General features: G+C 41.1%; 1 protein-coding gene across 4 annotated transcripts in view; it reads left to right on the forward strand.

Annotated features, from left to right (window-relative positions):
• LOC114791987 (protocadherin beta-16-like) overlaps positions 1-15,452 on the forward strand; it is a 258,171-nt gene that overhangs the window by 87,248 nt on the left and 155,471 nt on the right. For 2 of the 4 annotated variants that reach the window (XM_028982649.1, XM_028982672.1), the window contains exon 1: positions 2,016-4,528. The exons of 1 other annotated variant lie outside the window; for it this stretch is intronic. In XM_028982649.1, the coding sequence (XP_028838482.1) occupies positions 2,138-4,528 (2,391 nt within the window). In that variant the 5' untranslated portion in view covers positions 2,016-2,137. Of the gene's footprint in view, positions 1-2,015; positions 4,529-6,503; positions 9,029-15,452 lie in introns of those variants that run through there. One more of the 4 variants, XM_028982650.1, reaches the window with a different exon arrangement.

Here is a 15,452-nt window from a genome sequence, read left to right on the forward strand (position 1 = left end):
GATATTATACCCTGCTCCAGCAGGAAACACCTTCATGACTGAGATGGTTCCTAAAGCTGCTCTTTCAGGCTCCCTGGTCTCCAAGGTGATCGCTGTAGATGCTGATTCTGGACAGAATGCGTGGCTGTCTTATCAGATCATCAAGTCGACTGATCCAGGACTTTTCACTGTTGGTCTCCATAGTGGAGAGATCAGAGCGCTGAGGGACATTTCTGAATCTGACAGCATGAAGCAGAATCTTGTTATTTCAGTGAAAGATAATGGACAGACCCCTCTCTCTGCAACCTGTACAGTTTCTTTACTCATTTCAGACAACTTGGCTGAAGTTCCAGACCTTAAAGACGTGTCTAATGAGGAGAACAATTCCAAACTGACTTCGTATCTGATCATCGCGCTGGTTTCAGTCTCCACCTTTTTCCTGACTTTCCTTATTCTGGTCCTGGCTGTGAGGTTCTGTCGGAGGAGAAAGCCCAGAATGTTGTTTGATGGAGCAGTTGCTATTCCCAGCGCGTATTTCCCTCCCAACTATGCAGAGGTAGAGGGAGCAGGAACTCTGCGCAGTTCTTACAATTATGATACATATCTGACCACGGGATCACGTACCAGCGACTTCAAGTTTGTCACATCCTACAATGACAACACGCTGCCTGCTGATGATACATTGAAGAAAAGTATGGAACATCTTGATGGAAGTGTTCTTATTCTGAATGATGCTTCCTCAGTCATTGAGGTAAGAGACAAGTATCATAAAACTAACATTTTTTTAGTTTTTTCATGCCTAATTAATTTAAATGTGCTTTTTTGCTTCTTCTGACTGTAATACATTGCCAGAAATTCAAATAGTTTTTTGTCTTTCTATGTAGGAAAGATCCACTATCTACTAAGATAAGTTCTGAGTAATGGTGCAAGTGTCTTGCCTGCTAAGCACTGGGATATGCTGATAATGCTCATGAGTTATTTGTGGTTTGGAGTGTAATGCAGTGCATGTGGTGGTGATCAAAAAGAGGTTGATTGTGAGTGGGCAGTTATACGATGGTGTAACAGTCTTTTAATTTTTCAATTATGAAAATATTGTTGCTTAATTTTCTTATGTGTTTTTTGATTACGGTGTTGTGTATGTTTAGAATATAACATATTGGAGAAATAATTTCTATTGCATGCATGTAATGACACTTTTGCTTTCTTTCCATGGTGTTATCACTTTGATTCAGCACCACGTCTTTGGACAGCGACCATGTCCATGTTTGAGTGTTGAATATGGAGATTAGCATCAGTTTGATGAATATATGTAGAATTGTTTTTCATCTGATGTATGTAGCACTGTGCATAAGCGAAAAAATTCAAACTCTGAGTATCTGAGCAGTAGCCCAGTTTTAGGTATGTGACTATGAACACTGGAAACACATAATATAAGATCATACTTATTGGAATGTAATGATTATAGTATTTTATTCATCTGTTGCTGTGCACGAAGCTTCCCTTTATGTCTTGGTTGATCTGGGCTTTTACAGGTATGAAAAAATTGATCAATCTTTTATTGATACATTCAGTGTGATTTTTCAATTCATTTTATGATATTTGTTACTTTTCCTGAATAACATTGGCCTTTTGTACTTGGATTACAAATCTGACAAATTTATGAGCCTTAAAAATAAACCTAATTGGAATTTTAAAATGTAAAAGGTTGTTTAATTTAATCATGTAGTTTGTTTTTTAATAACATGATTTTCCCGTTTCCCTTAACTTTCAAAGTTTTCAATTTAATTTTTTTATGGCAACGTCCCCTTTTCATCAGTGTCAGATACGAAAATGTATTTAATTAAAAATCCCGCAAAATCCCGACAATATTTTTTGAATATGTGACTTTGAGTATTTATTTCTGCAGCTATAATGTTCATGTTCATGTCACCTTTATTATGACCGGTAATTTTTCTGCGATATTTTAGTTGTACGCTGAGTGTCGCTATGTACCAAGTCTGGTTAGAAATCATATCTCCTCCCTAGATGTTTTGCATGAGGAGGAGGCTTTGTCGAGCTGTACAACATCTCACAGTCGACATTTGAAGCGTTTCGGTCGCATTTCTTCTTACAACTGTACCTGGCGTTTAAATAAAATCTTTTTAGTTACTGATCGACGATGGAACACCGCGGATTTTCTTTTTTTATGATGACGGCAGGATTTTATATTTTTCTCTGGCATGGTGGCAGTGGAGAAATCAGCTATTCCATTCCAGAGGAGATGAGGATCGGCGCTATTGTCGGAAATATCGCGAAGGATATCGGATTAAATGCAAAGACGCTGTCAGCTCGAAAAGCGCGTTTGGATGTGGATGATGGGAGCAGTCGTTATTTCGACATCAGTTTAAACTCGGGGGATCTTGTGATAGCTGAGAGGCTGGACAGGGAAGAGCTTTGCGGCGCGCTGGCCGCTTGTTCCCTTAAATATGAAATTCTTCTCGAAAATCCACTGGAACTGCATCGTGTCGTTGTTCAGATTCAAGATGTAAACGACAACGCACCGAAATTTGCAAACGAAAAGGTCAAATTTGAGATCACGGAATCAGCAGATAAAGGTGCTCGGTTTGCTGTTGGCGAGGCTCATGATGCGGACATCGGACTGAACGGAGTCCAGAGCTATTCCTTACAGAAGAACGACCATTTTACTCTCGCTGTAGGTCGTGAAAAGCAGATTGAGTTGGTTTTAGATAAAGAGCTAGATCGCGAGCAGCAGCAGGAACTGATGTTAACACTGACTGCTGTAGACGGAGGAACCCCGCAGAGATCTGGTACAGTAACCATTCACGTGACTGTACTTGACGCGAATGATAACGTTCCGGTTTTTACTCAGTCTGTATATGAAGTCAGTGTTCCTGAAAACCTTCCTCTCGATTCCGTCTTGCTGACAGTCAGCGCTGTGGACGCTGATGAAGGGCCGAATGGTCAAGTTTCATACGAATTTGGTCGCATATCTGACGAAGAAATTAAATTGTTTAAGATCAATCAGCAAACTGGCGAAATTATACTGAATTCTCCTCTTGATTATGAAAAAAAGACATCATATAAAATAGGACTGCAGGCGAAGGATAGTGCAGGTCTAACGTCTTTTGCTAATGTCATTATTAAAATTACAGATATTAATGATAACGCGCCTGTTATTGTAATAAAGTCTCTAAACGACCCTCTTCTAGAAAATGTAGCACCAGGAACAGAAGTCGGAATCATTAACATACAAGATAAAGATTCAGGACCCAATCGTCAGGTGCATTGTTCCATTCAGCAGAACGTTCCATTCAAACTAAACCCATCAATTAAGAATTATTACTCTATTGTAACAACAAGTGAATTAGACCGTGAGGTCATTAGTGAATATAATTTAACAATCACTGCAACAGATGAAGGAACACCACCTTTATCTTCATCCAAAACCATCCGCCTTTCTTTATCTGATGTGAACGACAACCCCCCTGTGTTTGAAGAACAGTCCTACTCTGCCTATGTGAGTGAGAATAACAAACCCGGCTCCTCTGTTTGTTCTGTTACTGCGAGAGACCCAGACTGGAGACAGAACGGCACAGTCTTCTATTCTCTGTTGCCCAGTGAGGTCAGTGGTGCTCCAGTCTCCTCATTCTTATCCATTAATGGAGACACAGGGGTGATCCATGCTGTCAGGTCCTTTGACTATGAGAAGTTCAGGAGCTTGAAAGTTCAGGTTGTGGCCAGAGACAACGGTTCTCCTCCACTCAGCAGCAACGTGACTGTGAGCATCTTCATATCAGACGAGAACGATAACTCTCCACAGATATTATACCCTGCTCCAGCAGGAAACACCTTCATGACTGAGATGGTTCCTAAAGCTGCTCTTTCAGGCTCCCTGGTCTCCAAGGTGATCGCTGTAGATGCTGATTCTGGACAGAACGCGTGGCTGTCTTATCAGATCATCAAGTCGACTGATCCAGGACTTTTCACTGTTGGTCTCCATAGTGGAGAGATCAGAGCGCTGAGGGACATTTCTGAATCTGACAGCATGAAGCAGAATCTTGTTATTTCAGTGAAAGATAACGGACAGACCCCTCTCTCTGCAACCTGTACAGTTTCTTTACTCATTTCAGACAACTTGGCTGAAGTTCCAGACCTTAAAGACGTGTCTTATGAGGAGAACAATTCCAAACTGACTTCGTATCTGATCATCGCGCTGGTTTCAGTCTCCACCTTTTTCCTGACTTTCCTTATTCTGGTCCTGGCTGTGAGGTTCTGTCGGAGGAGAAAGCCCAGACTGTTGTTTGACGGAGCAGTTGCTATTCCCAGCGCGTATTTCCCTCCCAACTATGCCGAGGTAGAGGGAGCAGGAACTCTGCGCAGTTCTTACAATTATGATACATATCTGACCACGGGATCACGTACCAGCGACTTCAAGTTTGTCACGTCCTACAATGACAACACACTGCCTGCTGATGACACACTGAAGAAAAGTATGGAACATCTTGATGGAAGTTTTCTTACTCTGAATGATGCTTCCTCAGTCATTGAGGTAAAAGAAGTTTTTTTTTTCTCATGCTTAATTAATTTTAATTTGATGCTTCTTCTGACTGTAGTACATTGGTGGAAATTCCAATAATTTTTTAGTCTTTCGAAGTCCAATCCTCATTGGCAAAATACGTCAGGGCAGTGGTTGTTCAGCGTGCATGGCAGTGGATTAGTAACTGAAACACTGTGGGTCTAAATGCCAAACCATCAAGGTGCCCCTGAAGTCCCCTTGAGCAAAATACAGGACACCTTTTATGGCTGCCTACTGTGCACTAAGGGCGATAGGCTAAATGTAGAGGTCTTATTTTATTGTGTGCATCACGCTGTTTATCACTTCTTTTTCACTTAGTTTTTTTTTTTTTTTCTATCGTTTGCTTTTGCAGTGTATGTGATGTCTACATTTAAAACATTAGTGTGGCCATAATATTTGTGGTTAGTGTCATGCCAAAGATTAACTGGAAAACCCAAGTGTACTTGAAAGGTAAACCTTTACTAAAGAAGACTGAGTAAATTTAAAATAATTATGGGAGTGGGAAGTACATACATGACAGAACATCTAGTATCTACTAAGATAAGCTAATGTGTAGGGTGTAATGCAGTGCAAGAGGTGGTGATCAGAAGGAGGGTGAATGTAACACTGGTTTGACATGGCGAAGCAGTAGATGTTGAACGATGGCTGGACATGGACACATATGCATGACATCACAAAACAGGGCTTTAATACATGATGAACAGGACATGGGAGACAAAAATTAACAGTGATTCGAAAATATACAGAAACAAACTGGGCAGCTTTTTACAATCATATACAGGTGAAAACAATCTGGAAACATAATACCACAGGACCAACATGAAACTCTGGTCCAAACTCCGGACCCAGAGTTGCCCTTTCCGGACTGGATCATGAGTGCGAATGGAAAAAGGCAAAAAAAAAAACTTGAAAGTGATTTGGCAATTATACGATGGTGTGACAGTTAGGCTCTTTGTATAATATGATATTTTTATTTTTTGAATCATGACAATATTGTTGCTGAATTTTCTTACGTGTTTAGTTGATTACGGTGCTTTGTATGTTTAGAATTTAACATTTTGAGAATTAAATTCTATTGCATGCATGAAATGACACTGTTTGTTTTTCCATGGTGTTATCTCTATGATTCAGCACCACGTCTATGGACAGCAACCATGTCCATGTTTGAATGCTGAAGATTTAGATTTGCTCCAATGTGGTAAAAATCTGGAAAAATATTTCCCCTGTGATGATGTGTGGCACTGGGTATTCGCACAAATGTTCAGACTGTGGGTATCTGAGCAGTAGCCCAGTTTTATGTGCCTGAACGTTAGAAACACATATGATAAGATCATCCTTATTGAAAGGTAGTGATTTTATTCATCAGTTGCTGTGCACTAAGCTTTTCCTTTTTTCTCGGTTGATCTGGGCTGTTGAACATTTTTCTGTTCCAGTTTTGAAAATAATTTATCATTATTTTATTAATACATTCAGCGTGATTAAGCAAGTAATTTTATGGTCTGTGTTAATTTTCTTGAATAACTTCGGCCGTTCGTAGTTGATTAACAAATGTGATGACTTTATGTACTTCAAAAACAAATGTAAACAGGATTTTAAAGATAGTGTAAGTTTATTAAATTGATAATGTAGTATATTTTAGTAAAATGCTTTTCCCGTTTCTTTTACTTTGCAAAACAAATCTATTTAATGTGGCTTTGTTATGGTAAAGTTCCCTTTTTCATTAGTGTCAGATACGAAAATGCATTTAATGAATAATCCCGCAGCATTTCTTACTCCACCAATATTTTTTGCTTCTGTGACTTTGAGTATTTATTTATGCAGCTATAATGTTCATGTTCATGTCACCTTTATTATAACCGGTAATTTTTCTGCGATATTTTAGTTGTACGCTGAGTGTCGCTATGTACCAAGTCTGGTTAGAAATCATATCTCCTCCCTAGATGTTTTGCATGAGGGGGAGGCTTTGTCGAGCTGTACAACATCTCACAGTCGACATTTGAAGCGTCCTTCACCTTTCGGTCGCATTTCTTCTTGCAACTGTACCTGGCGTTTAAATAAAATCTTTTTAGTTACTGATCGACGATGGAACACCGCGGATTTTCTTTTTTTATGATGACGGCAGGATTTTATATTTTTCTCTGGCATGGTGGCAGTGGAGAAATCAGCTATTCCATTCCAGAGGAGATGAGGATCGGCGCTGTTGTCGGAAATATCGCGAAGGATATCGGATTAAATGCAAAGACGCTGTCAGCTCGAAAAGCGCGTTTGGATGTGGATGATGGGAGCAGTCGTTATTTCGACATCAGTTTAAACTCGGGGGATCTTGTGATAGCTGAGAGGCTGGACAGGGAAGAGCTTTGCGGCGCGCTGGCCGCTTGTTCGCTTAAATATGAAATTCTTCTCGAAAATCCACTAGAACTGCATCGTGTCGTTGTTCAGATTCAAGATGTAAACGACAACGCACCCGAATTTCCCAGCGACAATATTAAATATGAAATTAGGGAATCAGCAGATAAAGGAGCTCGGTTTGCTGTTGGCGAGGCTCATGATGCGGACATCGGACTGAACGGAGTCCAGAGCTATTCCTTACAGAAGAACGACCATTTTACTCTCTCTGTAGGACGTGAAAAGCAGATTGAGTTGGTTTTAGATAAAGAGCTAGATCGCGAGCAGCAGCAGGAACTGATGTTAACACTGACTGCTGTAGACGGAGGAACCCCGCAGAGATCTGGTACAGTAACCATTCACGTGACTGTACTTGACGCGAATGATAACGTTCCGGTTTTTACTCAGTCTGTATATGAAGTCAGTGTTCCTGAAAACCTTCCTCTCGATTCCGTCTTGCTGACAGTCAGCGCTGTGGACGCTGATGAGGGGCCGAATGGTCAAGTTTCATACGAATTTGGTCGCATTTCGGGTGAGGAAGGTAAATTATTTAAACTAATAAAACAAACTGGTGAAATTATACTGAATTCCCCTCTTGATTTTGAAAAAAAGACATCATACAAAATTGGCGTCCAAGCGAAGGATGGTGCAGGTCTAACGTCTTTTGCTAATGTCATTATTAAAATTACAGATATTAATGATAACGCGCCTGTTATTGTAGTAAAGTCTCTAAACGACCCTCTTCTAGAAAATGTACCACCAGGAACAGAAGTCGGAATCATTAACATACAAGATAAAGATTCAGGACCCAATCGTCAGGTGCATTGTTCCATTCAGCAGAACGTTCCATTCAAACTAAACCCGTCAATTAAGAATTATTACTCTATTGTAACAACAAGTGAATTAGACCGTGAGGTCATAAGTGAATATAATTTAACAATCACTGCAACAGATGAAGGAACACCACCTTTATCTTCATCCAAAACCATCCACCTTTCTTTATCTGATGTGAACGACAACCCCCCTGTGTTTGAAGAACAGTCCTACTCTGCCTATGTGAGTGAGAATAACAAACCCGGCTCCTCTGTTTGTTCTGTTACTGCGAGAGACCCAGACTGGAGACAGAACGGCACAGTCTTCTATTCTCTGTTGCCCAGTGAGGTCAGTGGTGCTCCAGTCTCCTCATTCTTATCCATTAATGGAGACACAGGGGTGATCCATGCTGTCAGGTCCTTTGACTATGAGAAGTTCAGGAGCTTGAAAGTTCAGGTTGTGGCCAGAGACAACGGTTCTCCTCCACTCAGCAGCAACGTGACTGTGAGCATCTTCATATCAGACGAGAACGATAACTCTCCACAGATATTATACCCTGCTCCAGCAGGAAACACCTTCATGACTGAGATGGTTCCTAAAGCTGCTCTTTCAGGCTCCCTGGTCTCCAAGGTGATCGCTGTAGATGCTGATTCTGGACAGAATGCGTGGCTGTCTTATCAGATCATCAAGTCGACTGATCCAGGACTTTTCACTGTTGGTCTCCATAGTGGAGAGATCAGAGCGCTGAGGGACATTTCTGAATCTGACAGCATGAAGCAGAATCTTGTTATTTCAGTGAAAGATAACGGACAGACCCCTCTCTCTGCAACCTGTACAGTTTCTTTACTCATTTCAGACAACTTGGCTGAAGTTCCAGACCTTAAAGACGTGTCTTATGAGGAGAACAATTCCAAACTGACTTCGTATCTGATCATCGCGCTGGTTTCAGTCTCCACCTTTTTCCTGACTTTCCTTATTCTGGTCCTGGCTGTGAGGTTCTGTCGGAGGAGAAAGCCCAGACTGTTGTTTGATGGAGCAGTTGCTATTCCCAGCGCGTATTTCCCTCCCAACTATGCAGAGGTAGAGGGAGCAGGAACTCTGCGCAGTTCTTACAATTATGATACATATCTGACCACGGGATCACGTACCAGCGACTTCAAGTTTGTCACGTCCTACAATGACAACACGCTGCCTGCTGATGACACAATGAAGAAAACTATGGAACATTTTGATAGAAGTGTTCTTTCTCTGAATGATGCTTCCTCAGCCATTGAGGTAAGAGAAACCTATTATTAAATCAAGATATTAGTTTTTTATTAGTTTAAATTTGATGCAGTATTTTTATTTCTAATAGTTATTAAATTTGCTTCCTATGATTTCCTTTAGCAGGGTATGACATTTTTTTCATGAAACTTGCAGTCATATTTTTTTTGCTGTCATAACGACAATTTCTAGTAGAATCCAAGTGCCTGTGAAAGCTTTGATTTAATTTAAGAACAATTCATGTAAGATGTCCAAAAATATATATAATCATAGTGATGGGACCCCAAAAACAAAATACATCATTTTTGCACGTCAAGTCTCTAATAAGAAAAGCTCTGATTAATGTTGCTGTTGCACAATTGTCTTGCCTGCTTGGCACTGGGTTGTGCAGATCAGAATTTTTCGTAGTGCGTAATGCAGGGCAGGTGGTGGTGATCAGACAGACGGTGAATGTGAACTACAAGTCTTGTCAGTCAGTGGGCAACCTGGTTTTGCATGTTTTTTTTTTGCTGAAATTTTTATGGTTTAGAATAATAAATAATTGAGTTTTCTTTCATGAATTTTCATTGTTTCTATCTGTCCATGGTGTGATATCTATGATTCAGCACCATGTCGTTGGACAGCAACCATTTTCTTGTTTGTGTGTTTTGGATGGAGATTAGAATCAGTTCCGCGATTTCTAGAGAATTAATCACCCTTTTGTTATGTTTGTTGCACTGGGCATTTGCACAAATGTTCAAACTGTGGTTATATGCACAGCAGCCTAATACAGTTTTAGTTATGTGATACTGGAAAGACACCTCATTGTCATGGCCAACGTACCACCTCCAGCCCACCAGTGGGAGCAAGATCATCCGGGGGAGACAGCGACCCTGAAATGGAAGTGAGAGCGGGCAGCATCCAGTATAAAAGTCAGGTGGCAAGGGGGGTCGCTGCCTGCTCTGTGTTGAATTAAATTCCCAGAGATGCTAGCCTTCTTTTGTAAACCCCTGATTGATCCTGCCTTTTTTCTACGACCTTTGCCTGCCCTCGACTTCGAGGTTGCCTGCCCCCTTTTTGCTTTGACGATGTGTATATGCAACCCCACCTGTGCCACCCAAGACACCCTCCTATCCAACCCACGCTCCCTGACCGTCCTCAATCCAGCCGTCTTCCTGTCCTCCTCTGCCCCGGTCAAACTCAGCCTCATCCCCTCATCTCCTTCCCCGCTACTCCCCACGGAGCAAGAGCTCCCCTCCCCTCACTGCGCTACGGCGTGCCCTCTGCTCTTTTCCAGTTCCCACTCACCTTCTGCCTACCTCCCACGGGCCAAGCGCCTCCAGTCATCCTCCCCTGCTACTCCAGTGCCCACTCCCCGTGCAACGACTTGTCCCCCGCTCCAAGCATGTCTACGAGTGTGTCCCAAAACTCGCACGTTGACACTCATGAAGTAAACCTCATTGATGTACTTTGTCTCTCCTGCTGTCCACTAAGTTTCTGCTTTTGCTTTGGGTGATGGGCTGTTGGAATAAGTACATATTTTTATGCTGCTATTATAAAAAATATTTGTGCATATTTTAATGATAATTGGGTCATTCAGTTTTATTTAGTAATTGATTTGAGTATCTGTGACACTTTTCACTTCGGTCTTTCTTGATTAGTTTACAAATCTGACAATAATTTATGTGCCTCAACAATAAATGTACCTGAATTAAAAAATGTTTTGTTGTTACAAGATTAAAATAATATAAATAATTGTATAATTTAATAATTACATTTATTTTCAGTAATATAAATTCGTATCTGTGACTTTAAGTATTTTTTAAAGCAGCATTAAAAATCAAGTTCATGTAACCTTGATTATGACAGTAAAAAAACATGATTGTTGATGTGAAGAATATTCTCGTGCTTATTTTTTTTTTTTTGGCAGAGATTTTTTCTGCGATATTTTAGTTGTACGCTGAGTGTCGCTATGTACCAAGTCTGGTTAGAAATCATATCTCCTCCCTAGATGTTTTGCATGAGGAGGAGGCTTTGTCGAGCTGTACAACATCTCACAGTCGACATTTGGAGCGTCCTTCACCTTTCGGTCGCATTTCTTCTTGCAACTGTACCTGGCGTTTAAATAAAATCTTTTTAGTTACTGATCGACGATGGAACACCGCGGATTTTCTTTTTTTATGATGACGGCAGGATTTTATATTTTTCTCTGGCATGGTGGCAGTGGAGAAATCAGCTATTCCATTCCAGAGGAGATGAGGATCGGCGCTATTGTCGGAAATATCGCGAAGGATATCGGATTAAATGCAAAGACGCTGTCAGCTCGAAAAGCGCGTTTGGATGTGGATGATGGGAGCAGTCGTTATTTCGACATCAGTTTAAACTCGGGGGATCTTGTGATAGCTGAGAGGCTGGACAGGGAAGAGCTTTGCGGCGCGCTGGCCGCTTGTTCGCTTAAATATGAAATTCTTCTCGAAAATCCACTGGAACTGCATCGTGTCGTTGTTCAGATTCAAGATGTAAACGACAACGCACCGAAATTTGCAAACGAAAAGGTCAAATTTGAGATACGAGAGTCAGCAGATAAAGGAGCTCGGTTTGCTGTTGGCGAGGCTCATGATGCGGACATCGGACTGAACGGAGTCCAGAGCTATTCCTTACAGAAGAACGACCATTTTACTCTCGCTGTAGGTCGTGAAAAGCAGATTGAGTTGGTTTTAGATAAAGAGCTAGATCGCGAGCAGCAGCAGGAACTGATGTTAACACTGACTGCTGTAGACGGAGGAACCCCGCAGAGATCTGGTACAGTAACCATTCACGTGACTGTACTTGACGCGAATGATAACGTTCCGGTTTTTACTCAGTCTGTATATGAAGTCAGTGTTCCTGAAAACCTTCCTCTCGATTCCGTCTTGCTGACAGTCAGCGCTGTGGACGCTGATGAGGGGCCGAATGGTCAAGTTTCATACGAATTTGGTCGCATATCTGACGAAGAAAATAAATTGTTTAAGATCAATCAGCAAACTGGCGAAATTATACTGAATTCTCCTCTTGATTATGAAAAAAAGACATCATACAAAATAGGACTGCAGGCGAAGGATGGTGCAGGTCTAACGTCTTTTTCTAATGTCATTATTAAAATTACAGATATTAATGATAACGCGCCTGTTATTGTAGTAAAATCTCTAAACGACCCTCTTCTAGAAAATGTACCACCAGGAACAGAAGTCGGAATCATTAACATACAAGATAAAGATTCAGGACCCAATCGTCAGGTGCATTGTTCCATTCAGCAGAACGTTCCATTCAAACTAAACCTGTCAATTAAGAATTATTACTCTATTGTAACAACAAGTGAATTAGACCGTGAGGTGATTAGTGAATATAATTTAACAATCACTGCAACAGATGAAGGAACACCACCTTTATCTTCATCCAAAACCATCCACCTTTCTTTATCTGATGTGAACGACAACCCCCCTGTGTTTGAAGAACAGTCCTACTCTGCCTATGTGAGTGAGAATAACAAACCCGGCTCCTCTGTTTGTTCTGTTACTGCGAGAGACCCAGACTGGAGACAGAACGGCACAGTCTTCTATTCTCTGTTGCCCAGTGAGGTCAGTGGTGCTCCAGTCTCCTCATTCTTATCCATTAATGGAGACACAGGGGTGATCCATGCTGTCAGGTCCTTTGACTATGAGAAGTTCAGGAGCTTGAAAGTTCAGGTTGTGGCCAGAGACAACGGTTCTCCTCCACTCAGCAGCAACGTGACTGTGAGCATCTTCATATCGGACGAGAACGATAACTCTCCACAGATATTATACCCTGCTCCAGCAGGAAACACCTTCATGACTGAGATGGTTCCTAAAGGTGCTCTTTCAGGCTCCCTGGTCTCCAAGGTGATCGCTGTAGATGCTGATTCTGGACAGAATGCGTGGCTGTCTTATCAGATCATTAAGTCGACTGATCCAGGACTTTTCACTGTTGGTCTCCATAGTGGAGAGATCAGAGCGCTGAGGGACATTTCTGAATCTGACAGCATGAAGCAGAATCTTGTTATTTCAGTGAAAGATAACGGACAGACCCCTCTCTCTGCAACCTGTACAGTTTCTTTACTCATTTCAGACAACTTGGCTGAAGTTCCAGACCTTAAAGACGTGTCTTATGAGGAGAACAATTCCAAACTGACTTCGTATCTGATCATCGCGCTGGTTTCGGTCTCCACCTTTTTCCTGACTTTCCTTATTCTGGTCCTGGCTGTGAGGTTCTGTCGGAGGAGAAAGCCCAGACTGTTGTTTGATGGAGCAGTTGCTATTCCCAGCGCGTATTTCCCTCCCAACTATGCAGAGGTAGAGGGAGCAGGAACTCTGCGCAGTTCTTACAATTATGATACATATCTGACCACGGGATCACGTACCAGCGACTTCAAGTTTGTCACGTCCTACAATGACAACACGCTGCCTGCTGATGATACATTGAAGAAAAGTATGGAACATCTTGATGGAAATGTTCTTACTCTGAATGATGCTTCCTCAGTCATTGAGGTAAGAGACAAGTATCATGAAACTAAAATTTTTTTTTAGGTTTTTTCATGCCTATTTCATTTCAATTTAATGCTTCCTCTGACTGTAGTACATTGGTGGACATTCAAATTATTTTTAGTCTTTCTATGTCCCATCCTCATTATCAAAATACGTCAGGACAGTGGTTGCTTATGTAGCCACCGTGCCCTCGGGTTCAGCTCTTTAGGCCTATGTTTAGCTTCGAATTCTGTTTAACCCATAAACCAACACACCATTTTAGGAACAAACAAGATCCTTTAATGTAGGTCAGATTTAATATATAATTTAAAATATCTAAAACCGTTGAAAAACAAAAGTTGGGTGTACACTTTCACTGTTAAATTTATAAAAGCAAAATGTATAAAGGTAAAATATAAAAGTACAAAAACACACAATCAAAACAAAATCTTTCCATGCAAAATAATCTGTTTGCTGTTTCCACATCAAACACATGCAATTATAGTACACTCTGGATACAACCCAACCTTCCTTATATAGTACTCTGTTATGGATTACTGGTGCTTTGGCCAGGTACTTAAAATAATTAACTAAAATCCTAAAAAATCGAAATAAATAACCAATAAAATAGGATTAACCAATAAAGTCTAAAACATAGTAAAATAGTTATCCATAAAACAATGGCCGACAACACAGCAGCTTTACAGCAACACCATGATCTGTAGCCAGCACGATACGCCACACTTTGCTCCGGTGCAGTGTTTTCACTATCTTGCTCTATCCACTACGGCAGTTAATCGATCTTTGCTGTTTGTTCACCACCATCTCTACTCCAGGACCCAGGCAGTCTTTTTTTTAGCTGGTCGTGGCTATGCCTGTTTTAAACACTGCCATCTACAGGGAGTGCAGAATTATTAGGCAAGTTGTATTTTTGAGGAATAATTTTATTTTTGAACAACAACCATGTTCTCAATGAACCCAAAAAACTCATTCATATCAAAGCTGAATGTTTTTGGGAGTAGTTTTTAGTTTGTCTTAATTTTAAGCTATTTTAGGGGGATATCTGTGTGTGCAGGTGACTATTACTGTGCATAATTATTAGGCAACTTAACAAAAAACAAATATATACCCATTTCAATTATTTATTTTTACCAGTGAAACCAATATAACATCTCCACATTCACAAATATACATTTCTGACATTCAAAAACTAAACAAAAACAAATCAGCGACCAATATAGCCACCTTTCTTTGCAAGGACACTCAAAAGCCTGCCATCCATGGATTCTGTCAGTGTTTTGATCTGTTCACCATCACCATTGCGTGCAGCAGCAACCACAGCCTCCCAGACACTGTTCAGAGAGGTGTACTGTTTTCCCTCCTTGTAAATCTCACATTTGATAATGGACCACAGGTTCTCAATGGGGTTCAGATCAGGTGAACAAGGAGGTCATGTCATTAGTTTTTCTTCTTTTATACCCTTTCTTGCCAGCCACGCTGTGGAGTACTTAGACGCGTGTGATGGAACATTGTCCTGCATGAAAATCATGTTTTTCTTGAAGGATGCAGACTTCTTCCTGTACCACTGCTTGAAGAAGGTGTCTTCCAGAAACTGGCAGTAGGACTGGGAGTTGAGCTTGACTCCATCCTCAACCCGAAAAGGCCCCACAAGCTCATCTTTGATGATACCAGCCCAAACCAGTACTCCACCTCCACATTGCTGGTGTCTGAGTCGGACTGGAGCTCTCTGCCCTTTTCCAATCCAGCCACGGGCCCATCCATCTGGCCCCATCAAGACTCACTCTCATTTCATCAGTCCATAAAACCTTAGAAAAATCAGTCTTGAGATATTTCCTGGCCCAGTCTTGACGTTTCAGCTTGTGTGTCTTGTTCAGTGGTGGCCATGTCTCTGAGTATTGCACACCTCACCTTGTGCT

Source organism: Denticeps clupeoides, chromosome 6 (assembly GCF_900700375.1).
Source record: "Denticeps clupeoides chromosome 6, fDenClu1.1, whole genome shotgun sequence".
NCBI classification, from domain to species: domain Eukaryota; kingdom Metazoa; phylum Chordata; class Actinopteri; order Clupeiformes; family Denticipitidae; genus Denticeps; species Denticeps clupeoides.